The sequence below is a fragment of the Cetorhinus maximus genome, chromosome 8 (assembly GCF_964194155.1).
Source record: "Cetorhinus maximus chromosome 8, sCetMax3.hap1.1, whole genome shotgun sequence".
Taxonomy (NCBI): Eukaryota; Metazoa; Chordata; class Chondrichthyes; order Lamniformes; family Cetorhinidae; genus Cetorhinus; species Cetorhinus maximus.
Window position 1 is genome coordinate 4,336,688 of NC_135886.1, and position 27,303 is coordinate 4,363,990.

The following is a 27,303-nucleotide window of genomic DNA, read 5'->3' on the forward strand; positions in this document are numbered from 1 at the left end:
ATTCTCCTCTGCAGCCAGGGTTTGCGAAGATGAACCAGGCAACCTGCGAGCTGATTGAGCGTTTAATTAGAAAGCCTCCAGGGCGCGTGGCGAATCTGCCGGTGGGAAATCGCAGATTTCCACTTTGAAAATCGAGAGTTTCTGTTTTTTTATAATAAGAAATAAATCCTAGAGCCGCTAAGAAGGAAAATGTGAGGGAACCGTGCCGGGATTTGCGCTGCGCCGCTGGGGTCATCGGGATATTCCTGGCGTTGCCGAATCTGCCGATCCGAAATTCGGCTCGCTCGGTGGTGGGGGTGGTGGTGGCTGGTTTCGGTGGCGCGACGCGAGAGCGCATCCGAACGTGATTGTCCCCTTCCCTCCCCCCCCCCATCTCCTCTCGGTCGTTGATGGACAATCGGATCGGCCAATCCGGCGGTGGGTTGTTTTTCAAACGCACCAATGGGAAGGCGGCTAGCGTGGCGCCGACCAATGGACGGGTGAGAAAGGGGCGGGGCTACTGCTCGGCCCAGCGAGTTTGGTTGCCCTGGAAGTATTTTGCTCTTTTATCTCTAGTTGTCCATTTACTGAGGGAATTCAGTCACATTTACTCCTAGTGTTTGAATATATATATATATATATATATAAACAACACCAGGTTCGGACGCGCGGCTTTACAAAAGGCGGAATTTATTTCCCCTTACCCTTCGTTTTTTTTTATTTTTAAAAAATATATAAGTGCATTTAAAAAGGGGGGTTTGTAATTGGTCGTCCGTCCGTGCGCTGAAGCCTGAGGCCTGCAGATTTTTTTTTTGGTGAATTTTTTTTTTATTTAACGATTTTTGGTAAAGAAAAAAAGAACACGGGGGGAAATATATCCTCTGGTTTTATTCTTCGAAAACCCTCTCGTTCCCGCCGAAGAGATGTCGAGACCTGTCAGGTTCGTATGTGGAGCGTTTAAGATTATTTTTGGGGGGGGGGGTGAGGGGGGAGGGGGTGCATTGCAGTGCAAAATGTGTGTGTTTTTTAATATATATATATATAAACATTTCGCCCCTTGGTATTTCTTTCTTAAAGCGGGTCTGCGAACCAAAGGGCGACCCCCTCCTCCCTCTCCCTCTCCCTCCCTCTCCATTTTCGTTCGTGTGTTATAATAATCCCCAGTAAAAAAAAATGCGCGTGTTTGTGTATTTTCCCTTTGGTCAATTTTTTTTAAAAAAAAACATTTTTAAAGAGCATTCATTTTCATCCCTGGATTAAAATCATATAAAGGCCACCCTCCCCGTTCTTTATTGTCTTATTATGCAACTGTTTCTGCAATCGGTTGAGCTGAATAGCTAAGTCTAAATGAAATCCAATTCAAATTATTACCCCTATCAATTGAATTTAATCGTTGAGAGCCATTTAATGGATTCCATGTTTTATTCCAATTGCGTGTAAACCTTGCTCTGTGCAAGATGTATTAGCATATGCATGACAGTATATGCTTTGAGTAACGTTTGTGGGATTTTTTTTTTTGGCTCTTGTTTTATTCTATGTAAGATTTATTGAGCAAAGTCAGCATCTGGGTCTCCATTTTGAATTGTGTCCTGTAAAAGACATGTGGTTTCTGGGAAGTTGGAGGGACAAATGGGCTCATGCTGTGACTGCATTCCAGATACTGTTGTTCTGAATTCCTCGTGAGGTAAATAGGAAACTTAAACCTTTTAAGTCAAGCGATTTCACCCCCTAGTGCACTTAACAAGGTACCCGAGGAGCTATCATGGCAGACTTTTGTTTTAATTGAGGTAAATTAAATTTGTACCTGTAGTCTGTCTCTTAGAGCTTGAATTCTATGGCTGACTGGAAATGAGTAGAGGGTGTGTATACATGTTGAAAGGATAGGATGTGCAGCTATAATTCCAGGTGCATTCACTTTCAAGATGGTTCAGAATACAAATGGGAAACAATTTTTCCCTCAAAATGAGCTATCCGTGTAATCTAAAATCAGGCAGTATCATATTAATTTTTGCTTGGATAATCTTTTCAGGTAATAAAAAAAAAACCAAAATACCAATACTGGCAGTACCTGTGGAGAGGGAAACAGAATTAATGTTTCTCTCTTTTCATCTTTCATTGGAATTGGGATTTTCAGATCTTTAAGATTTGTCACATTTTGTTTTGGAATTCCAAATGGCTAGGGTTGTTATGAGCATATGAATAGAGAGGTCAACAAAAGGATTTTAAATTTAAATTGGCAGCAGTTTACTCTTGTTCTCCCCATTATGAATTCTTGCCACCTCCCCTCCCCATCCAAGCAGAGTAACACCCTGTTCCCATGCAGATATTATTGTGCAACAGAGAGCCAGGAGATATGAAGGTACCAGATCTTTGCAAAAAACTCAGTTATATAATAGTTATTGGTTTTCATTGAAGTGGTGGCAGTTTGAGCAATTATTAATCCATCAAAACTGTAACTTTAATCTTAAAATTTTTCTACAATTTTAGTCTTTTTGTACTGGGTGGACTTGCAGTAACTACTAGTACTTGTATTTATATAGCATCTTTTAACATAAAACATTCCATGGTGCTTCACAACATTATAAAGCAAAATTAACTATTTTCTTTTACTTTTCTCAGGAATAGGAAGGTCATTGACTACTCACAGTTTGAAGACTCTGATGGTATGTACTATGCATGACATCAGGTAATTTTAAGTAGTTTGTCTTGTGAACTTAACAAAAAAAACCATTCCTAATTTCTTGAGGCTGCTAATTCATTTTGTATGTTTTCATAGAACCAAATACCCCATAGGTGCCATCTATCACAACAACTTTCACTATTTTAATGTAAAACCCATGAGCTTCACAAAAGTGTTAGTGAACAAAATTTGACATTGAGCCACATGATATTAGGATGTGACCAAAAGCTTGGTCAAAGAGGTAGATTTTAAGGTGCATCCTCATGGAGGAGAGAGCATGACAGGTGGAGAGGTTTGTTTCGGCCCTGAGTTGCTGAAGCTGCGGTTGCCAGTGATCGAACGAATAAATAGGGGTGTGCAAGAGGCCTGAATTGGAGCACAGAATTCTCGGAGGGAGATAGGGAAGGATGAGCCCCTGAAGGGATTCAAAAGCATAAATGAACATTTTAAAATTGAGGCATTGGCTTCCGGCCTGGCAATGTAAGTCAGTGAGCACAGGGATGATGGATGAACAGAACTTTGTGATACTGCCTATGGGCAGTGGAGTTTTGGGTGAGCTCAAGTTTAAGGAGGATGTAACATGGGAGGCTGGGCAGAATTAACATTGGTATAGTCAAGTCTAGAGGCTATAAAGGCATGGGATGTGGGTTACAGCAGTTGAGTGGAGGCAGGAGTTGAGACAGGCTATGGAGGTGGAAGTAGGTGGCCTTGGTGAAATGGCTATGTGGTTGGATGCTCATCTCTTGGTAACGACGCCATCGAGGTCACATGTGATCTGGTTCAGCCTCGAGGGTGACCAGCGAGATGGTTGGAATTGGTGGCTTGGGATTGTGGTGAGGACGGAAGACTGCCCTTGGTTTTCCTGATATTTAGTTGGGAACATATTTCTGCTTATCCTGTGCCTGAAGCCAAACAAAATGTGGTATGTCAGACAATGCAGGGATCGCGAAAGGTGGTGATGAAGTAGAGGTGCATGTTGCCAGCATATGCGAGGAACCTGATATTCAGTTTTCAGATGATGTTGTCAAGAGGTAGCATGCAAGTGATAAATGGGATCAGGCCAAGGATAGATTCTTGGAGTACTCCTGATGTAACGGTGCAGGAGTGAGAAGAGAAGCCATTGCAGATGCTTCTTTGGCTACAGCTGAAGGGATAAAAATGGAATCAAGCCAGGGTGGCCCTACTCATCTGGATGGGGGGGAGCAAGGTGTTGCAGGAGGATGGTGTGGTCAATTGTCAGTGGCTGCAGACAGGTTGAGAAGAATGGGGGGGGGATAGTTTACCTAAGGAACATACATGGGATGTCATTTGTGACTTTAAGGTCAATTCAGCAGCAATAGTGTTGAAAATCTGATTGGAGGGATTCAAACATGGAGTTTCGGGAAGGATGGACATGAATTTGGGAGCCAACAACTTACTTGTTTAAGTTTAAAGAGGTTGAAGATGAGTTGGTAGCTTGCATTGAGTTGATAGCATTTTATGAGGAGTGGGGTAATAATGGTGAGTGGGACAGTGCCTGAGAAGAGAGAATGGTTAGCTATCAGATGATGTGGGGGCCCGGAAAGAAAGTTTGAGTGGTCAGCATTTAGTACAAATAAGGCTTCGTGGACATGAAAAGTTTGATGGGAAGTGTCACAGCTAAGCACAAAACCTTTAGGTCTATTTATGTGCTTTCCGGGCAGGATTCTTATTATTTTTTCTTTCTTTATTCTTTCATGGGGTGTGGGTGTCGCTGGCTAGGATAGCATTTATTGCCTGTCCCTAATTGCTCTTGAGAAGATGGTGGTGAAATACCTTCTTGAACCGCTGCAGTCCATGTGGTGTAGGTACACCCACAGAGCTGTTAGGAATGGAATTCCAGGGTTTTGACCCAGCGACAGTGAAGGAACGGCGATATAGTTCCAAGTCAGGATGGTGTGTGGCTTGGAGAGGAACTTCCAGCAGGTCATGTTCCCGTGCATCTGCTGTCCTTATCCTTTGAGGTGATACAGGTCACAGGTTTGGAAGGTGCTGTCTAAGGAGCCTTGGTGAGTTGCCACTGTGTGCCAATGGTGGAGGGAGTGAATGTTTATGGTGGTAGATAGGATGCCAAACAAGCAGGCTACTTTTTCCTGGATGGTGTCGAGCGTCTTGAGTGTTGAAGCTGCATTCATCCAGGCAAGTGGAGACTCTTCCATCACACTCCTGACTTGAGTCTTGTTGGTGGTGGGCAGGTGTTGGGGAGTCAGGAGGCGAGTTACTTGCCACAGAATTCCCAGTCTCTGACCTGTTCTTGTAGCTACAGTATTTATATGGCTGATCCAGTTCAGTTTAGAGTCGAAGGTAATCCCCAGGATATTGATAGTAGGGGGTTCAGCAATGGTAATGCCATTGAATGTCAAAGCCATCTCTCTTTTTTCTACCTCCCCTCCTGAACCAATGGCAGACAAAAACATGGTGCTCTTAGTACCCTTCCTTTGACTGCAATTAACCATAGGTAAGGGAAGTAGAACCTGAGTATCTGGTTTGAATGGCATAACCACACTGGATAGTGAATGTAAAAATGACCCCCACTGGAGAACCCCCCTGCTCTTTGAAGGGTGGCATGGGCTTTTATTTACTTAACACCTGAAAAGGTAATTTATCATTTCATCTGAAAAATAGCACATGTGGCATTGCAGCACTCCATCTCTGCTGCACTGAAGTGTTAGACTAGGTTATATGCTCAAGACATGGGCTTTATCCCACAAACTTCTGACAGAGGTGAGAGTACTACCATGGATCTTTTGTATCTAACTACATACTGATGTGAAAAAAAATTGTGAATATTGTGTTGGCTATGACTATGTACGTATTTTTTGAGGGCCGTCTTAGCCAATGGCGATCATGATTGTTCCAAATGTGTGTTTCTAAAGCAATCTCTGGATTATAGTTATGCTGTTTGACTGGGTTTTCCATCAAAGGAGTACAAGCAGACTAAATAGAATGAAGATTAATGACAAACCTGGTTTCAAAATAGTACTGGCAAAACAGGATTGGTAGTATCCTGTGCAGAACCTATTTGTCATTTGTTCAAACAATTTAATGCTAGCTGAGCTGCGGCTGTGTATTTATATCAAATGAATTGTCACATTGATCTATATTGGTGTTTTGTGTTGTGACTTTTGTTTTAAAGACTTCTGTTTAGATAAAACGCGCATGTTTATTTTGATCTACTTTATTACTATCCAGCTTGATTGGTGTGTGTGCATCTAAATTTCTTCTGGTAAGTTTTATGCGATATTGAGTGTGTGAAGTAGAAGACTCATACAAGGCAGTGATACATCATGTGACTTGGATGGGTTTGACATCTGAACCATTTCTGTTGTCTTGTATTACGCATGAATTTCTAATTTGAGCTGCACCAGTGGTTCAGTACAGTAGTACATTCGTGTCCAGATTTTGCGATCGGTGGTGAAGAAATGCCTTTCATGACATTTGCGCTGCCTTCAAACTTTTCATGGGTTTTTGAGTGGTGGCTTAAGATTATTAAAGATCCTTCCAGAGCAGCAGTCTTTACAGGGATCTGTGGAGTGTGTAAGCAAGGCAAGTAACAGCATGTCCTTTCAGCCAATCAGATTGAAGAATCTTCACTGAGCTTTGCAGAGTCAAAGCCAGGAGGTATAGGTTAGAATATTTATTTCACTAACGTCATGTACAGAAAACAAAATAAAAAGGAAAGAAAGATGAAATTGATAGAGACAAGAGATAAAAGTTTTTTTTTAAAAAGGCACGTTTTTAAAAATGATCCAACAATAGTTAAATTCTGAAGCAATGAGATTGCAAACTTGTAAAGTTAAATTTTCAGCATCAGAGATTGTTCAGCAGTAATTAAGACTTGCATTGTTTAAAATAATAATATTTACACCTGAATGTACCAGCCCTAAATTTTCTGGTGTACCTGGTGGATATGCCCAGCAATTTTGCACCCTTCATGCGGAGATGGTGGCATATTGGTAATGTCACTGAACTAGTAATCCAGGGGCCCAGGCTGATGCTCTGGGAACTGGCTTCCCTTCACAGCAGTGGGTGGAATTTAAATTCAGATAATAAATCTGGAATGTAAAGCTCGTTTCAGTAATGGCAACCATGACAACTATCATCGATTGTCTTAAAAATCCATCTGGCTCATTAATGTCCTTTCGGGAAAGAATTCTTCCATCCTTACTTGTCACTCCAGACCCACGGCAATGTGGTTCACTCTTAATTGCCCTCTGAAATTGCCTAACAAGCCACTCAGTTCAAGGGCAATAAAGGATGGGCAATGAATGCTAGCCCTGCCAGTACCACACCCCATCAAAGAGTTTTTAAAAATGTTTTCGTGCCAAATCTCTCCGAAGCTTGTGAAGGAGCAAGGCAAGTCAGACAGCAACTTTCAAAGTTCATTGTTTTACTGTGTACGTGCAGGCACTAGAAGTTGCTACTACAACACAAAAGCAAAATACTGCAGATGCTGGAAATTTGAAATCAAAACACAATGTTGAAAATACTCAGCAGGTCAGGCAGAATCTGTGGAGAGAATCAGAGTTAACTTGTGGGTCGAAGACCCTTCATCAGAACTGATTCTGGTGAAGGGCTATCGACCTGAAATGTTAACCTTGTTTCTCTCCACAGATGATTATTACCAGCGTTTTCTGTTTACTCTAGAAGTTCCTGTCAAGGCAGGAGAATGCTCATTCGAAGAGCCTATGCAGACATGATGGTCGAAATGGCCCCCTTCTGTGATGATAACGGTGGCTACAGTTAGCCTCACCATTATTCCTATTGCAAAATTCAAGCAGGTGTGATTACTCATTGGCTGACATAGGCCCAGTGGTTCTCTGAATCCCTGTTTTTTTGCCATGTTAGTTGATCTCTACCAGATTTTTGCTGAAAGACAACAGTTCTCCACTAGTTCATGGGTGAGGAGGGTAAAATTGGCTGGATCTGTCATTCTGATTACTATCCTGACCTTGTTGGTAGCATGGGTTAAGGACAGGATCATGTATGGTTATGATATATCACCGTGATTGAATAGCCCCCCCCTTCTGACTTGTACATCAAGTGTGAGTCACTTGGTGAGGTTACAAGAGGTTTTGTTCCCTACTGAATCATACCTTCGCAGGAGTCCGTGCCATCAAGGGAAGATTGGTTTTAAAAATGAAAATTGATCAGCATGTCAACAATGTACAGATTAGCATTAATCCTTGCATGTGAACTGTTTTATTAAATGGCAATGCGAACACAAAAATTAAACAATCTTTGGAGTTCTATATTATTAATTTGCTCACATGTACGGTTATAGTAATCCAATCATATGTTTGATTCAACCCATCTTTGTTGACCTGCCAATTGATTGCAACCCTGTCCCAGTTGCTGTCTTCCCACTTGTTTCTGTTCTGCATCAAATGAATTTATCTTCATATCTGACCCCCTCTTATTCGCAGTCCATTTCTTTTTGTTTTTCAGATAATTCTTAAGTTTTTTTTTATGGAACTCTGTGTAGCCAGCAGTTTCTGTAAAACTGAGCTGCCAGGACCTGTAGCAGTTTGGACCTCTGTGTTCCATTAGACACTTTTAAAATTTAAAAACATCAGGATGCTGACACTATAGTGAATTACTGTGGAAAAGAAAACAATTGATGTGGCAAGAAATCTCACGATAGCCGTTTGTTGTCACAGCCTTCAGAAGTTTGCTTTCTGAATGCTGCATTTCTATACATGTATCATGTTTACCGCATTTGCTTGCTTTAGTCACATAATCATAAAACATTTTGGGTAGCAATGAATTGGATGTGAAATAAAAACAGAAAATGCTGGAAAAACTCAGCAGGTCTGGCAACATTTGTGGAGAAACAGTTAATGTTTTGAGTCCTTATGACTCTTCCTCAGAGCTAAAGAGAAGTAGAAATGTGATGGATTTTATACTGTTTGAGGGGGTGGAGCAAAATAGAAAGAAGATCAGGGGTAGGTGGGAGCTAAGGAAAAATTTGACAAAGATGTCATGGACACAGGACAAAGGGGGTGTTGATGGTAGCGTTAAGGACCTAAAGAAGGTGCTAATAGTGGCATAAAGGTAAAATAGCAGAACAAGGGCCAGATCTCTGTGAAAGCAAAACATAAAAGCAAGTGACAGATGGCCGGGTGAGGTGGGAAAGGGCGGTTGGGGAAAAAGGATAAAATAAATAAATAAAATTTTAAAGTAGGATTAAAAAGGGGGTGCAAATGGAGGAGAGAATTCATGGTCTGAAGTTGTTGAACTCAATGTTAAGTCCAGAAGGCTGTAAAGTGCCTAATCGGAAGATGAGGTGCTGTTCCTCCAGTTTGCGTTGGACTTCAATAGAACACTGCAGCAAGCCAAGGATGGACATGTGGGCATGAGAGCAAAATGGTGTGTTGAAATGGCAAGCGACAGGAAGGTCTGGGTCATGCTTGTGGACTGAGCAAAGGTGTTCTGCAAAGCGATCACCCAGTCTGCGTTTAGTCTCCCCAATGCAAAGGAGACTGCATTGAAGGGGTGAAGCACTGTTTCACCTGAAAGGAGTGTTTGGAACCTTGAACGGTGAGGAGAGAGGAGGTAAAGGGGTTGGTGATTGCGTGTGACCAGGGTGTCATGGAGGGAGTAGCCCCTACCGAATGCTGACATAGGGTGAGTGGAAGATGTGTTTGGCGGTGGCATCATGCTGGAGTTGGCGGAAATGGTGGAGGATGATTCTAAGAATGCAGAGGCTGGTGGGTTGAAAAGTGAGGACAAGGGGGACCCTCTCATGGTTCTGGGAGGGAGGGGAATGAGTGAGGGCAGAGGTGCGGGAGATGGGCCGGACACGGTTGAGGGCCCTGTCAACCACAGTGGGTGAGAATGCTTGGTTAAGGAAAAAGGAAGTCATGAAAGAAGCACAGTTTTGGAAGGTAGCATCATCAGAACAGAGGCGGAGGAACCTAGAGAATGGGGTTGAGTCCTTAAAGGAAGCAGGGTGTGAGGAACTGTAGTGGAGGTAGCTGTGGGAGTTGGTGAGCTTGTCATGAATGTTGGTATAAAAACAAAAAATTGCGGATGCTGGAAATCCAAAACAAAAACAGAAATACCTGGAAAAACTCAGCAGGTCTGGCAGCATCGGCGGAGAAGAGCAAAGTTGACGTTTCGAGTCCTTATGACCCTTCAACAGAACTAAGTAAAAATAGGGAAGGGGGTGAAATATAAGCTTATATTTCACCCCCTTCCTTATTTTTACTTAGTTCTGTTGAAGGGTCATGAGGACTCGAAACGTCAACTTTGCTCTTCTCTGCCGATGCTGCCAGGCCTGCTGAGTTTTTCCAATGAATATTTGTAGATGGTCTATCACCAGAAATGGAGACAGAGAAGTTGAGGAAGGGAAGTATTGGAGATGGACCATGTGAAGGTGAGAGGGGTGGAAATTGGAAGCAAATCAATTTTTTCCAAGTCCAGACAAGAGCATGAAGCAGCACTGATACAGTCATCGATGCACTGAAAAAGAGTTGTGGCCCGAGTAGCACTGGAACAGGGTATGTTCCACATACCCCATAAAAAGACAGGTATAACTGGGGCCCATGTGGGTACCCATAGCCACAACTTTTAATTGGACAAGTTAAAGGAGAAATTGTTCACTGAGAGAACAAGCTTAGCCAGGTGGAGGGGAGTGGTGCTTTTATACTTGGATGTGAATCTCAGTTCAAATGCATTGGCTGCCTGTCTTTGGGTATTAACCTCATGTTTTTGAATAAGGTTTTTCCCTTCTCTCCCAACCTTAAACTGCATCATTCTTTTTGTCATAGTGGATCCAAGGAATTGGAAAAAATAGCAAAATTAACCAGAATCTCTATTTGCAGATGAAGCTTATGGAAGAGATTCGCCCCCTCCTGCTAAGAGAGCACGAGCATCTCCCAGGGAAGGAAAAAACAAACGAAAGTCTGCAAAAAATGCACGCGATGAAAGGTAACATTTATGAGAACTCCTTCAGTGTCCATCTTTTTCATTTTGTAGGATTATCTTTTAAATTGTTACATTTCTGAGGGATTGCATTATCTGGGTATATGTGGCTAGGTGTAGAAGACAGACTTTGATTTCTTTTCTGGTGTAGAAAGTCATATACCGCTATGTTGTGGTTTCTTGGTGTAGTGCAGCAATGCTGTTAGTGAGCATATTGTTGGTAAGCATGTTGTTTCTGCTCTGAGGCACAAGTTTATATTCCCCATTCATCTGGCTTGCAGGAAGTATTGGTATCCCTTGACCTTAATGACCACAAGAGATTATTTTCAAGGTGTATGGGTGGATGTCAAGTACAAGTAATTTTTGGCAGTTTGAAACTCTTCTTCATGGGTTTGTTACTAGAACCAAGGATTTGTTTATTGACACAATTTAACATTGTCAAAATTGGGGCAAAAGTTGCAGATTGACATTTATTGGGACAATCTACGTAAATCTCTTGTGTTGACCTGTATACTCATTTATTTGGCAGTGAGGAATCCGATGACAAGCTGTATGAGAAGGACCTGAAGGCTGCCATTGCCCTGTCAAAGAAGGAGGCATCCCATTCACCTGGTGGGTTTACATTAAACTGTATGGTACAGGTTAAAGGTCAGACCGAAGGAAGCAACCTAATGTAAGTGTAGTTGTATGTCTCATAGCTCTCTGCATTTCTAGGTTTTGATTATTCCTGGAGGTGACATGCCTACATATTGTTCGGAATTTGATCAGCTGATGATGGGGATTTATAGAGTAAAGTCTTTCGCTGGTGGGACACTTAATCAATGGAACAATGTTTTCAACCAGGACAGTTTGTCATCCTTAGCTGATGGTTATAATAGCAAAACTGATGGATCTTGAAGAAAAATAATTAAAATTAATTAAAGAAATTGGCGATAGAGAGAAAATGAGGCGTGACTTTTTCATTTGACACTCAAATTGTTGAATGCTTGTCAGCCGCTTTACATCATATGAAACAGAATTCTAGTAATTTCTAGTTTACAAAAGTTTAGCAATGGGGAATTTTCATCTGAAATCTTGACAACATAACTTTACAAAACATGTTTTATGCAAGGTGACTGCTTTCTTGTATCTACAGAGAGGTCTGAACTCTCATGCCCCTCTGCTTGAAATTCAAGCAGAGTAAAACTTAACAGCGATTTGCTGCAGTTTTTTTGTTACAAGATCAATGGCAGAAGTGAATTATAAATGTTCATGTTAAAAGGCCACCAAATAGGACACATCAGAAGTAGTTTTCTGTGCCAGTGGTTGCATTTTTCTTTTTTTTTGGTCTTGTTTTTCCCTGTTTTACGTATATATGCACGTCTCTTGGTTTATCTTTGCAGTTGATTGATTGTGTCTCTGCATGCTTGTTCTGCTATTGTTTTGTTTCTTTCTCATACTATTTTTCAAGCCTCTTGGGTGGGTGTGTCTTGCGGTTTGCATCCAGTCCTGAGCGATTAACCTGATTATGAAGTAGCAAATGGCAGCAGTGCAGTACAGCTACGACACTGGCATCTACCCGGCAATGTGGAAAATTGCCCAGGTATGTCCTGTACACAAATAGCAGGACAAACCCAACCCGGCCAATTACCACCCTATCAGTTAACTCTTGATCGTCAGTAAAGTGATGGAAGGGGTCATCAACAGTGCTATCGAGCAGCACTTGCTTAGCAATAACCTGCTCAGTCCGCCAGAGCAATTCAGCTCCTGACCTCATTACAGCCTTGGTTCAAAAATGGACGAAAGAGTTGAACTCCAGAGGTGAGGTGAGAGTGACTGCCCTTGACATCGAGGCAGCATTTGACTGAGTGTGGCATTAGGGAGGCCTTGCAAAACTGGAGTCAATGGGAATTGGGGAAAACTCTCCTGTTTGGAGTCATACCTTGAACAAAGGAAAATGGTTGTGGTTGTTGGAGGTCAATTATCTCAGTTCCAGGACATTACTGCAGGAGTTGCTCAGGGTAGCATCCTAGGCCCAACCACCTTCAGCTGCTTCCTTCCTTTCATCATAAGTTCAGAAGTGGGGATGTTTGCTGATGATTGCACAATGTTCACCATTGCGGCGACTCAGATAGTGAAGCAGTCCATGTCCAAATGCAGCAAGACCTGGACAATATTCAGGCTTGGGCTCACAAGTGGTAAGCAATATTCGTGCCACATGTGTGCCAGGCAATGACCATCTCCAACAAGAGAGAATCTAGCCATTGCCCCATGACATTCAATAGTATCACCATCGCTGAATCCCCCACAATCAGCATCCTGGGGGTTACCATTGACCAGAAACTAAACTGGACTATCCATATAAATACTATCGTTACAAGAGCAGGTCAGGGGCTAGGAATCCTGCGTCGAGTAACTCACCTCTTGACTCCCCAAAGCCTGTCCACCATCTACAAGGCACGTCAGGATTGTGATGGAATACTCTCCGCTTGCCTGGATAAGTGAAGCTTCGACAACACTCCAGGACAAAGCAGCCCGCTTGATTCACACCCTATCCACAAACATCCATCCACCACCACCCACAGTGGCAGCAGTGTGTACCATCTACAAGATGCACTGCATGAACTCACCAAGTCTTCGTAGACAGCACCTTCAAACCCACGACCGCTACCATCTAGAAGGACAAGGGCAGCAGGCACATGGGAACACCACTACCTAAAAGTTCGCTCCAAGCCACTCACCAATCCTGACTTGGAAGTACATTGCCGTTCCTTCACTGTCACTAGGTCAAAATCATGGAACTCTCCCCCCCGCCCCCCCCTCCCTTAACAGTACTGTGGGTTTACCTACACCACATGGTCTATAGCAGTTCAAGAAGGCAGCTCACCACCACCTTCTCAAGGGCATTTAGGAATGGGCAATAAATGCTGGCCTAACTAGCGACGCCCACATCCCATGAATGAATAAAAAAGTAATGTTTCACATTTAAAAATAACTAATTTTAATAGTTTAGAAGCATCAGTCCACAGTCCAGAAAGTCTCAGTTTTGTTATAACTAACTTACATCTTTCTACCTTAACAGAAATGTTAACACTTATAGCAAAGTCTTGACCAAAACAATGGCCAGGATATAATGCTGCAGTCTTTATTTAGTTAACTATCTTGTAAATAGGGAACATTGGAAGGCATCTTTCAAGAGTCCTTGAAATCTGGCTTGACTAAAAAAAGTGACCTGGCCAGAAGAAATAAGACTGGCTGTACTTTGAACTGACTACCTCACTGCCCCTTAGAACAGTGAAGCATTGTAATGCAGTTAACCTTAACGTTATAGGTTAGCCTGGAAAAATGTTGTGTGATTTATCATTCCTCACTTACATGTACTAAAGAAACAAATATATATCCCAAAAGAAACAGTATTGGTTGATGTACTGATGCAGGCCACCCGACCAGATTGGTAGTTCTGGTTTGATTAGAAGTGATTAACTCCTGCCATTGGGCTCAGCTATTAGTGGATTGTTCTGTCAATCTTCACTGTTCCGTTTACCTTCTTCCTCCCCTCCATCTACTTTTGTAAAAAAATATTATGAATGATCATGCTCATTTGGCAACAAAGGCAGAGACATTGTCCCAGTTTCAGTACTAGGATTACCTGATTTAGTGTTCTCTGTCTGACTGGCATAAGACATCTGCCAATGCAGTTCGTGAAATGATTAGTCCAATTTGCTTTTTGTAAGAAGTGTTCTGTAATTTACTTTCAGATGAGGACATGGGGAGTGAGGAAGATTTGGACCATGGTGACAGCGATTATGAGGCTTCGAAGAAAAAGGGCAAAAAAGGAAAAAAGACTAAAGCAGAGAAGAAAGAAAAAAGAACACCCAAAAAGCCCAGGAAAGCTGCTGAAGGTAAGTTGTCCCACGTGTTTAAGATGAGGAAATAGGTAGTGATAAAGAGATTGAAATTGGTGATGGTACCTGAGAGCTCCCCAGAAAAGATGACAGGAGATGGGAACCAAAGCCAAAAAAAAGAAAAGGACGTCTCAAAAACCTGAGGAATGGGCTGCAGGTGGGTTGTGTTGTGGAATGTCCATCAGTTGTGGTTCTTGTGAAGTGCAAATTGGGCTAAAAAAGTGTGCATGACTTTTGGTGAAAGATAGGGCACTTTTCATGATGCCTGGATTTATAGTAAAATTCATTTATATTGCACAGGCAACAGCCTACTGTACAAAAAATACAACCTTATATATAGAGCAAGGCTAGTTAGTTGAAAGCTTGGCTAAGATTTGTTTGTTGTAACAGCTCTACCCTGACTGTTAACCCTAACCCTGCCCTTACTTGACATGAACATTTCAGTTGGTGCTTACTGTGTAGCTATCAAGAGCTGAAACCCTCACTGATTTTTTTTACTCCTGTACCTGGTCCTAGGATGCTAGCCAAAGTCAATAAACTCCATGCAGATTAAGGGATCAGAGCTGGGATCTTCATGGTCTGTAAGGCCCAATGAAACAGTACATTTAGCCCAAAAAATCAAGATCAGTATAAAAGCTTTGTGTCAGAACTAACTTTTTTCACTGATGAATTTTGTGTTCTTCCTCTTCACCTTTGCCCATTCCCTTCTACGTGCAGGAGTCAAAACCCTGCGCGCATCCACCACAGCAAAGTTTAACCTTGTCTTTGCCCTGCATCCATACTCAAGCAGTTCTAACAGGAGTCACTGGATAATCATTCGGAGCAGCAAACTTTTGTCAGCTGTCCCTCAGCACACTCCACATCTGCAACTTTCTGACCTCTGACTCACTGACATTAATAAATCTAGAGCTGTCGGGTGGTGGGGAGCATGGCGGAGAGTTCCGCTATGCAAGGTAGTGTAAGGTCATCTACATTAATTTTTCATAAGGACTATCAAATGGATAGATAATTTGTTAAAAGAATACACATTTTTTGTTGTCTGTAATTTGATGTGTTGTCCAATTCTTTTTATTTTCATTATCTGGCTACATACCTGAAACAGTTAAGATGGAGCTCCCACAGCTTTTGTGCTGCTTTTAACTGCTAGATAGGGCTGTTTGAGAACAACCTAGTGACGACACTTTTTATTGCTTACCCTTGCGCACACTTTAAGTGCCACGTTTGATAATTCAACAGGGATCCTGTGTGTGCTCTGGAATTGCGCACACTGGGGTTCCTGTGCTTTGTGAGGCAGTACAGAGCTACCTATTCAAAACTCTTAATAGTCCACAATAATTGAACAAAGTGAAGACATGCAGGGGAACAGTTGGCTGTAATGGGCCAGATCCCAGGCTGTCATTTCAGCTTACTGTTCATTGATTTATGAAAAATCCTTCCCAGAGTTATATTGCATCGATCTTATTCTTCATTACTAGTTCATACAATGTTTTATAACCATTGGGTGGGAATTTAATCAGTTTTCCGAAGGTGGTGATTAGAAGCTGGCCATGTGGGTGTCCTTCAGGACAGGTATCCAGGTATAATTGTATTTAAATATAATATTTTCAAAGAAGTTAGTCAAATGACAAAAAACATTCATACTCAACTTTGTGTGTATAATAATTTTTGGCAATGCGGCATTTTTTTCTTCTTTCTGGGTTCCTGGAATTGCTGCTTAAAGGATAACTCCAGTCTCCAAACAACTTCTATTTTAAAGAAGGTAATTATAGTAAGTACTCCTGAATGGTAAGTACTTACCTGTAGATGTGTCCCAGGTATGTATCTTCCAATTTTACAGTGTTCTTCCCTCTCCTCCCCATTTTACCCCACTGCCCCTCACCATGCCCGCGACTTTATCTCCTTTTTTGCTCTCCTGTTCTGCAGGTGGTGACTTGTGCTGGGTACGGTTCCACTGGTACCGCTACGTTAGCTGAGAAATCATTTGCTCAGATACTGAGCATTGCAGGCTGATTGTTAAGGACGTGGCTGATTACAGCGTCAGACTTCACTGCAGTGTCCATGTGTGCACTCTGTCATAACAGTTACTGGATAGTGATTCAAACAGGAGTTTCTCTCTGATTTCCTTTTCTTCCCTTAACTCCAATCTTCCAAGCCCATGGGCACCAAAGCTTATTATCATGCTACTATTGGTTGAGATGAATTAACTCGCTGAAAACAAAGGATCAAATCTAGAATCTTCCAGAAGTTCATTCACGTTCTTACACTCTGCTCCATTCGTTCATGTTATTTTTGAGGCTAATAAGCAGTTATAATGAAACGGTGTTTAAAAACTGCAAAAACACTCATTTTTTTGACTGCATGTGAAAATAAACCCAGTGCTAGGAAGCAGTGGTGGTTAAGCTTTAGTATCTGCTTTTCTTCCCACACATCGTGTGAAGGAGCTCTTCAGAATTGAGTTTTAATTATTTTTATTTCTGTGAAGTGTTTTAAAAAATATACCTGGGACATCATCAGGGTAGTATTTATTATCCAGTAACTAGATCCTAGCATTAATTCCATTTTTATATCTATATATACATATGCATAGCTTTTTCTAAAAATTTCAATTTGAGCCTTTTCACTTGGCTAGAAATGACCATTAATCTGTAGGAATCTTGGTACGCATATGTCCTGGTTTAGCACATTGCCGCCTACAAGCTTATTACCTGTGATCCTGTTTTTTTTTCTCAATTAAATGCTCTCTCAGGCTTTGGAAGCTTCCTGAGCACTTGGGGCAAAAATGGTGGCAGGCATCCCAAATGTGCAGCAAGTTCTCTTGTGTTTTTGGTTGCAACTGATTTGGGTTGTTGATGAGTCGCATCCAGAAGCCTTTGTTTTTTTTTTGCAATGAGCTGTGTTCTGTTGTTAATTTGATTTGGCCAGTGGCTGCTTCAAATGTTAATTATGCCAACTAGCATTGACCAACAGTAATTGTGACTGGTCTGAGTATGCCACTTTGAATAATCACTATTGTCACTGGTCCCAAGGAAGTTCAATGATTTTCTGTGGCAACCTTCCAAAGCTGACTGGTTCAAGTGAACAATGTGACTAGGAAATCTCATCACTCGTTGGTCCTCACTTTCTTGGGCTACACTATATTTTGTTAAACCTTCGTTGCACTATCAATATGAATTAGGGATTTTTTTCAATATTTATAGATTATAGAAATAGGCACATAATCAACAGGAAAGTTGTACAATACATAAAATGTACTAAATACACTACTTTCTGATTTTGCCTGGCAATGCCACAGGAAATTGGCTTGTTTAAACTGTATAGATCTCTTACAAGACTTCCAATGTTATACCTAATTCTAGTCACCAAACGCAGGCAAGTCATTTAGGCCCTGGAGTCTCTGCAGGGAGCATCTGCCAGACAGATTCTTGGCATCGGGGAGCTGTTATGAGGAAAGAACAGAAAATCTTGGGAATTTTTAGCTTTCAAAAGAGGGAACAAAAAGGCCTTCAGGGTTTTGTGACAGTGTAGAGTGTGGAACAGCTAAACCTGGAACATTATTTCAAATTAAATTGAACCCCGCTCTTACTGTTTAATTTAGTGAATTGGAAATTTAAGACTAACATCAGGCAATTCCTAGCACACAGCGGCTAACACTTAGGATGGACCTCTGGGCAATCAGAAATAAATGCCATGAATATATTTAAGAAGAAAGCGTGATTGGTGGGAGGGGGAGTGCTGCTTCTCTTTGGACAGATGAGCTTCCTTGCGTTGAGTAATTTTTTATATTTTCATTATGAATATATTGTGCACACTTTTACCTTTGGAAATGGCAATTTAAAAAACAAAATTGTATTTTCAGTTCAGACACTTGTAGTTTTTTGCCTCCTGTTCCCACTTTCTGCTAATTGCCTTTTCACCTCTTTCCTTCTGAAAGCATTAATATTTTGCCAGGCTTTAACTCCACTCATTCAAGCCTTACCTCCTGGCCTTGGCCAACGTCCAGATGTATACTCCTAGCAGAGGTCACTGGTTTGTAATAGGCCTGGCCCCAACCTTTTTGCCCCTCATCCCAGATATTGATACCGCTTGTCACGTTTGAGCTAGCTCAGCATAGACTGGGAGTAGAACCTGAACGTTTTGGCCTGTTGCCCAACTTTTTTCCTTGTGTCTTGCTAAATTACCTTCCTCACTGGGGTAAATTCTACAGGTGCCATTACACAAGTGCCAGATCTTTTATTCATGCATCGGTCTTAAGGAGTGGTGGCAGGGTACTGACTCTTGAGGATATGCTGCTGTACCCAGTGCTATCCCCAATTGCATTGTCTTGGTTTCTGCCAGTAAGAATTGACATAGAACATTTAAGGAGCAGGGGCCAGTCAATTTTTCCCTTTCCTAAACCAGGGGTTGTGCTTTTAGCTGCCATGCCCTTGCTGTTGTTATAGCTATAGTTTATATATAGAAAGAAAGATTAGTTGCTGGCCTCATGGTCATCTGTGACTGTGAAGTAGCTGGGCTCCCACAAATGCTGATGCAAAACAGGAGTTAGGTGGAGTACAGGAGCACCCTGTTAATGATCTCTGTAGAGACCAATAGCTTTTTTTTCAAAAACGAATTTCCCAGTGACCGGTTCACATTCTAAGACTTTTACTGCAATAAACAAACTAAAATCAACATAGATCAAACATTACTTAACAGGCAGTTAATTCACCAAACTGAAGAAATGGCACAGGAAAGCAAGTTGTCAAGAGGCAGTAGAGAATCTGCAAAGGAAATATAGACAGGTTAAGTGAGTTGGCAAAAATTTGGCATGTGGAGTATAACGTGGGTAAATGTGAACAACTTCATTTTGGCAGGAAAAATAGAAAAGCAGTGCATCATTTAAATGGAGAAAGATTACAGAACTCGATGGTACAGAAAGACCTGGGTGTCCTGATACATGAATCACTTAAAAGTTAGTATACGGGGTACAGCAAGTGATTAGGAAGGCAAATGGAATGTTGGCATTTGTTGCAAGAGGGATGGAATATAAAAGTAGGGAAATTTTATTGCAACTGTACAGCACCTTGGTGAGATCACATCTGGAGTACTGTGTGCAGTTTTGGTCTGCTTATTTGAAAAAAATATATAACTTTAGAAGCAGTTCAGAGAAGGTTTACTTGTTCATTTCTGGAATAAAAGGCTTATCCTATGAACAAAGATTGAACAGGTTGGGCCTATGCCCATTGGAGTTTAGAAGAGAGGTGATCTTATTGAAATGTATAAGACCTTGAGGGGACTTGATAGGGTGGATACCTGGAGGATGTTTCCTCTTGAGGGGGAGACTAGAACTGGGGAACATAATTTAAGAATAAGAGGCCTACTTTTTAAGGCAGAGATGAGGAGAATTTTTTTCTGAGGGCCATTAGCCTGCAGAATTCCCTTCCCCAGAAAGTATTGGAGGCTAGGTTTTATCTAACTCATCCTTGAACAAAGGTAGATTTTTGATTAATGAGGGAGTTGAGGGCTATGGAGGGGGCAGGCAGGAAGGTCGAGCTGAGACCACAGCCAAATCAGCCATGATTATATTGAATGACGGAGCAGGCTCAAAGGGCCAAATGGCCTACTCCTGCTCCTCAGTCCTATGTTCCTATGTATTAACAATTGAAATATGCTGTACAAAACATTTTTACTTTACACCATGCTGCTGAAAGACATGTAGCAAAACATGATTAAGTACCCAGTTATTCCCAGCTTTGCAGCAGGCTCACCTTTCCCTGTCATACCAGTTCAAATCTTCCCCATGTCCTTCAAAAGTAGTTCCCCTGACTTACACCAGCAAGGCCCACCTCGGCAACTCCTTAAATCTCAAAAGTTCATGACCTCTGTTCCTTTCCTTTCGAGCAGAAAATCAACTTTTGTAAGCATTCTGTTTTTGTGTTAACAACTAAGCAGTTCACCCTGTTTTTCACAGCAATAGCTGCTTGCCCATGCAGCAGTAATTTCTTTGCATGTCTCTCTCATGTCTGTGTGTGTCTAAGAAGCAACTGTCCCTCTTTTTGTGTCAAAAACTGTCACTTGATTTGCAATAGGTTTCGGTTTGGGTTTCTTTCCCCATGACAATTAAATCACTTGGCCTGTCTCCAGGCGGAGTTTGTATGGTCACCACCTCCCATTCAGAACATTATGTTTCCTTAAGTTAAAACAGACATAACTGGCTTGTAAAGTTCAATGTTTGTAACAGTCCCAATTTGATTGAAGACTGCAACTTCAAATATAGGGAATTGAACTTGTGTTCCCTCTGGTATCAGAGTGTGTTGCTATTTATCATTTCAATCAGGAAATAAATCATATAGAGTGCACTTGCAGGTAGTGTTTTGTTAGGCTTTTGTAAGCGTTTGATTGTAGGGCATATTTAAGTTTGATGTTATGCACTGTTATTTTTAAAGTTTAGATGCTTCCTGCTTAGCATCATGGACCAGAGATTTCCTGTGCATTACCTTAGGAAGAAGCAATCATTAATGGTTCCATGCTTTCTGGTTGGATGATTTTAGAGAATGGAGAATGGAAATGATTAGCTTATCATGAAAGAAAATGAAACAGTACAGATATCCTCCAGGTGGATGTTTTAATGTAACCCTTTGATTTAAAAGTGACTTGCCCATCCATCCTGTTTAGCTTTTTGACAGTTTTGTTCACAAGACAGGTTTCTTCAGAATAACTTTTGCTGTATCATACACACTATTTTTCAGCCTAGTTTTTGATAAAATGTTTACATGCTGTTATACAGTTTTGAGCCAGCAGTGACTTTGATATTTGTTCAGCATAAAGAGTTACGGGGTAGTAACATGTCAAGTATTTTTGGGATCCCGTGAATTGAGGAAGAAAAAAGCAGCTTGTCATCTGACCCTTGAGATGCTACTTCTTTGAAAGACCAGTGGTTGAAATGTTCCTAATATGGTGGTGGGGGGAGGGGAGATGGCGACTCGGGTGTGTTTGGGGAGAGGCCTCTAGGTCAAGAACTAAACTTGCGTCTTTCAGTAGTTTTTCTCCTATCTCCCTATGTGCCCACGCTGAGCTCATCTTGTCCATGAGACCTACCTCCTGCCCCGTCAACCCTAATCCCACTAAGTTGCTGATGACAACTTTCCCTCTTGCTGTCCGTGTTAGCTGATAATAATGGCTCTCTCTCTCTTTAGGTGTGCCCATCTCCTCCTTTGCTGTCATCGCCCCCTCCTCAAAAAGAAAATCCCTCGTCCTTGCAATCTACCATCCCATCTCCACCCTCCCTTTCCCATCCAAAGTCCTTGAAAGTGTTGTCTTGTACCTCTGTCACAAAGATCTATCCATGGATGCCTCCTATTTCTTACTTATATGCAGCCCCTCAGCAATATCATCTGAAAGCTCATTGTTAGTTTTCACATGCACAGTGACAAAACCCAGCACTGGTACTGGCATGAGCAGAAATTTTCTCCAATTAAGTGTTGGGAAGACTGAAAGCCATTGTTTTCGTCCCCTGCTCCAAACTCTGTTCCTTAGCTCCGACTCCATCTTGAATGACTAAACCAGACTGTTTGCAATTATAGTATATTGACCCCGAGATGAGCTTCCAACCACATTTCCACTGACTGCCTGTTTCCAACTCTGTAACATTGCCTTACTTTGCTCCTGGCCTCAACACATCTGCTGAAACCCTCACTCATGCCTTTGTTACCTCTAGACTTGACTATTCCAACGTGCCCCCTGCTGGCCTCTCAGATTTTACCCTCCGTAAGCTTGTTACCCATGTCCTAAATAGCACCCAAGCCCCACTCACCTGTTCCCCTGTGTTCATTGACTTACATTGGCCCCTGGTCAAATGACGTCTTGATTTTATATTGGGGAATATTGGCATTGGGTAATATCTGTTACTACAATTCTCCAAGATGTCATGTAATACTGCCCTCTTGAGTATCCTTGATTTTAATTGTTTCATCACTGTTGGCCATGCCTTTAGTTGCCTCGGCCCCAAACTCTGGAATTCCGTCCTTACACCTTCACTTCTTTTATCTCACTTTCCTCCTTTAAAACACTGCTTAAAACATACCTCTTTGACCAAGGCCTTGACCATCTGCCCTAATATCTCCTCGTGGCATTTTTTTTATTGTGCTCCTGTGAAGTGCCTTATGATGTTTTATTGCACTAAAGGTGTTATATAAATGTAAGTGTCTCATTTTTTCTCACGTTTGTACATTTCTGCTGTGGACAGTGTGAGGTGGCTGGTAGCTCAAACAAAATAAGCCAAAGGCTTGAAGGATAATAATGAGTTTCACTTCTAGAATGAAATAGAATCGTTTATGCTTTTTTGTACACGATCTTTGCTCTGCTGCTTCTGTTGGTTGGTAAACTTGCCGGTGTGGGGAATGTTTTCAGTTGGCTTTTTATTCAAATGTTTTCTTTGCATATAAGCCTTTGTTTGGATATTTCTGTTGCGACTTTTGCATCTGCAATGATGTTTTCCCAAATGTGAGCATGCTAGTCCAATCCCTCTGTGTTGCTTGATCCAAGTTTTGGTCCCTGTAAAGTTTAATAGTTTCCCTCGTTCAAGAAATATTTTATTTCCCTTTTATATGGAGCTTAAGTACTCGGTTTCAGTTCTGATTTAAGGTGGAGACTTCCACATTCAAACCACCCTCTGTGTCATGAAAGTTGATTTTGAATTTGTGCCCTCTATTTACTGTTTTGCTGACCAACAGAAACCATACCATGATTCTGTTTGCCTTTTTGTAGCCTTGTTTACTTGTGCTGTTACCTTTTTAATGACCTGTATATCTGTACACCATAATAGGTTTCATTTTCAGAACGATATAGAATTGTTTATGCTTTTTTGTACATGCTCTGGTCTCTGTTCTGTTGGCCAGCAAACTTGCCCTGAATGGGGAATGTTTTCAGTTGGCTTTTTATTTAAATGTTTGATTTGCATATAAGTTTCATTTAAAATTTTACTATTTTAAGGTACATTTTTGCTTCCACTATGTAATCAGAAAGTCCTATTGCAGAAGCACCTTGCTAATTTTTCTTTATTCTTTCATGGGATATATGCGCCATTAACAAGGTCAGCATTTGTTGCCCGTCCCTAATTTCCCTTGAACTGAGTGGCTTGCTAGGCTATTCCAGAGGGCGGTTACGGGTCAACCTCATTGTTGTGGGCCTGGAGTCACATGTAGGCCAGACCAGGTAAAGATGGCAGATTTCCTTTCCTAAAAGACATTAGCGAACCAGATGGGTTTTTAGGACAATTGATAGTTTCAGGGTCACTCTTACTGATTTTTTTACTAATTGTATTCAAATTCCACCTGCTACTGTGGTCGGATTTGAAACCCTATCCCCAGAGCATTAGCCTGGGCCTCTGGATTACTCGTCCAGTGACATTACCATTATGCCACTATCTCCCCATAAATTAGAGGATCTCCGTGATTTCTCTTTTTTTTGTCTGTTTCTAAGAGTTGCAGCAGAATTACAACATGGTATCCATGACCTGGTTTCCACGCCTGGGTAGGAGGGTGCTTTGAAGAGAGCTGCTGATTTTAAAACTGAGCAAATAGCCTGTAATCTACCACGTTATTTGCTGATTTAAGAGCTCCTCTGTGCACTGACATTAAAGGGACAAGTTGAATTGAATGCCGCTCCACCTCAACTAAACATTGTGATCATACTCCATATCGCAACCTACCCGTAACCAATGACACGTGGATGAATTAGTGATTGTTTCAACAAGTGAAGATTTTTAACGCAAAAGCAAAATACTGCAGTTGCTGGACATCGGAAATAACAACATAAAATGCTGGAAAAACTCAGCAGGTCTGGCAGTATCTGTAGAGGGTCTTACGGACTCGAAACGTTAACCCTGTTTCTCTCTCCACGGATGCTGACTTTTTTCCAGCATTTTTGTTTTTATTTTTTTTATATGTTCACTAATGGTTCCCTTTTCACCTTCATGATGTTTCGGCAGCTGATTTTTTGAAACATTGCTTCTTTGCTGAGATTTGACTCCTTTTTATATCATCCTCTTGCTTTTGGTTATATGATTTGAGTCCTTTACTAAGGAGGCAGCTGTATCCTGAAACTTTCTGTTTTTTCTGGTTTCCAGCAAATCAGCATTTTGTTGCCTAGTAATATCCTGTGTTGTTTTCTAAACCACTTGGGAAGCTCGGAGAAGGTGTGTGGTTTTCTTTCCTGAACTCAAACCTCTTAACCGCAATTGTGGAATAGAAGATCTCAATTGCTTTAATTGAACAGAGTTCATAGATTCCCTTGACCGATCAATATGATGCCACCTGGCGACAAAACACTTGTTTACCTCTGGAAAATGATTTGTGTGTATTTTTGAGCAGGGGGAAATACCAAATTGAAACTGGGCAAATGTAAAAGATGAGTGAATTGGTGCTAAGATCTGGGTACTACTTTTGAGGAGTGCTCTGTAAAGTCAAAATTGTTATCAAAACCCATTTACCTCTTGGGGGGAAAGTATGTCTCATTTCCCGAAAACAGTTGTACAACGCTGCTGTTAGTGTTAAATGGTGGAACACGTGAATAAATAACAAAATGAGAATATAATTAGAAATGATCAAGAATGGAGTCTTTCTGCAGCCTCGAACAACTCAATGCATTGGTTTCTTTTAGCAGTTCTTAAGTTGCCTGGAAAAATTGTACAAAAGAATATTTAAGTGAATGGTATAAAGTTTTTTTTTTAATGTCATTACTCTAGTTATTAAATGAATAATGCTGTTATTTTCCCAATGTCCTACCGACACACTGTTTTCATTGCTTGTTTTTTTTGATAGCCAAGTTTAAAACATTACCTTGATTGACAAATGGGATATAGGATATAAAGGTCTATCGATATCACTAATTATAACATTATTGAAAATATGATTAATCTGTTCCAATCAATTGTTTAAAAAATTATTTTGGCCACAGAAACAGTTCACTCGTTTACAATCAATTTTTGTTTGCAGTTGACCCAACGAGTGTTAGTATACCATAGGCGCCAGTGCAATTTGATAGTTACAGCCACTTGAGAAATTGACCGTATCAGATTTGTGAATTTATTGTTTGCACTTTGACCAGTTTCATTTCTCAGTCCCTTCACTGCTGATGACATTTTTGTATTATAGTGCCAATGATGCTTAAAATTTATGGATTCAGATGGTCGCTACCACCAACCATTGCCCCTTGATGTTCAATGGCATTTACATCACTGAATCCCCCACTATCAACATCCTGGGGGTTACCATTGACCAGAAACTGAACTGGACTAGCCATATAAATACTGTGGCTACAAGAGCAGGTCAGAGGCTAGGAATCGTGTGACGAGTAACTCGCCTCCTGACTCCCCAAAGCCTGTCCACCATCTACAAGGCACAAGTCAGGAGTGTGATGGAATACTCCTCACTTGCCTGGATGAGTGCAGCTCCTACAACACTGAAGAAGCTGGACACCGTCCAGGACAAAGCAGCCCGCTTGATTGGCACCACATCTACAAACATTCACTCCCTCCACCACTGATGCAGAGTAGCAGCAGTGTGTACCATCTACAAGGTGCACTGCAGGAAATCACCAAGGCTCCTTCGACAGCACCTTCCAAACCCATGACCACTGCCACCTAGAAGGACAAGGGCAGCAGATAGATGGGAACACCACCAACTGGAAGTTCTCCTCCAAGTCAGTCACCATCCTGACTTGGAAATATATCGCCGTTCTTTCAATGTTGCTGGGTCAAAATCCTGGAACTCCCTTCCTAACAGCACTGTGGGTGTACCTACACCACATAGAGTACAGCAGTTCAAGAAGGCAGCTCACCACCACCTTCTCAAGGTCAACTAGGGATGGACAATAAATGCTGGCCCAGCCAGCAAAGCCCACATCCCGTGAATGAGTAAAAAGAAAGGATTGTGGTGATGAGGCTTTTGGGCACATAAAAAAAAACAGATTAGAAACTCCCTGATGCTTCTGATCGCATCTGTGGTGGTAGATTTGCTGCAGTCGACCCCTGCAAATTTGCGTTATGGCCCTGATAACCTGAAGCATAAACGCCAGCATGGACTGGTTGGAACAAATGGCCTGTTACTGTGTCATATATCCTCTGTTAACCACCACATGGTCTATACCATGAAGTAAAAAAACACTCTTTGCCTGTCTGCATGAAGGTTGCCAACTGTGTGAACATCAGGTCATGTAGATCATAGCTACCTGGAGAGGAAAGGCCCTTTTACTCTGCCCTACTTACGTGACCCAACTTCAGAGTCTCATTCCCAGTTGAATTTGTGGAATTTTTTTTCCACACTGTCCACCGACCACCCCTACAGTGTTGAGTGAGATTACTGTCACGATTTCAGAAAGATGTAATCACCCTAAGCATCACAAGTGTCTATAATGTCTGCATGTATTAGCACTGTGGATTTAAGTGATTTTAAAATTAAATTCAGTGTCTGTTTACATTATTTAGCAGGGGATGATGAGAGTGAAGATGAAAAAGGCCACAAAGATGGTCGTCAGAAAAGGCAAGCTGCGTCTAAAGCTGCAAGCAAACAGAGAGAAATTCTGCTGGATGATGGAGGGAGTGAAGAAGAGCATGAAGATGATGATGAGGCTGTTCAGGAAAGTGAGTGATCTGATTTGTGCCGAAGGCTACAATAGTATTTCTGTGCATGGTAAAATTGTAACTGTAACCTCTAATTGAATGGGAAGATCATAGTGCTGTCCTCTAATTTATTGCAGGTTGAGTATCCTTTTTCCGAAACCCTTGAGGCAGATTGTGTTTCGGTATTCAGATTTTTTTTTCGGTTGTGATATAACTCCCAT

General features: G+C 41.5%; 1 protein-coding gene across 2 annotated transcripts in view; it reads left to right on the forward strand.

The window, feature by feature from the left end:
* Positions 1 to 556: 556 nt before the first annotated feature.
* The window catches only part of LOC144683382 (uncharacterized), a 34,155-nt gene continuing 7,408 nt past the window's right edge, over positions 557 to 27,303 (forward strand). Inside the window, exons 1-6 of one of the 2 annotated variants that reach the window (XM_078546337.1) lie at positions 557 to 919; positions 2,599 to 2,642; positions 10,504 to 10,609; positions 11,133 to 11,215; positions 14,341 to 14,484; positions 26,948 to 27,103. In XM_078546337.1, coding sequence (XP_078402463.1) covers positions 903 to 919; positions 2,599 to 2,642; positions 10,504 to 10,609; positions 11,133 to 11,215; positions 14,341 to 14,484; positions 26,948 to 27,103 — 550 coding nt within the window. In that variant the 5' untranslated portion in view covers positions 557 to 902. The remainder of the gene's footprint in view (positions 920 to 2,598; positions 2,643 to 10,503; positions 10,610 to 11,132; positions 11,216 to 14,340; positions 14,485 to 26,947; positions 27,104 to 27,303) is intronic. The other variant, XM_078546338.1, reaches the window with a different exon arrangement.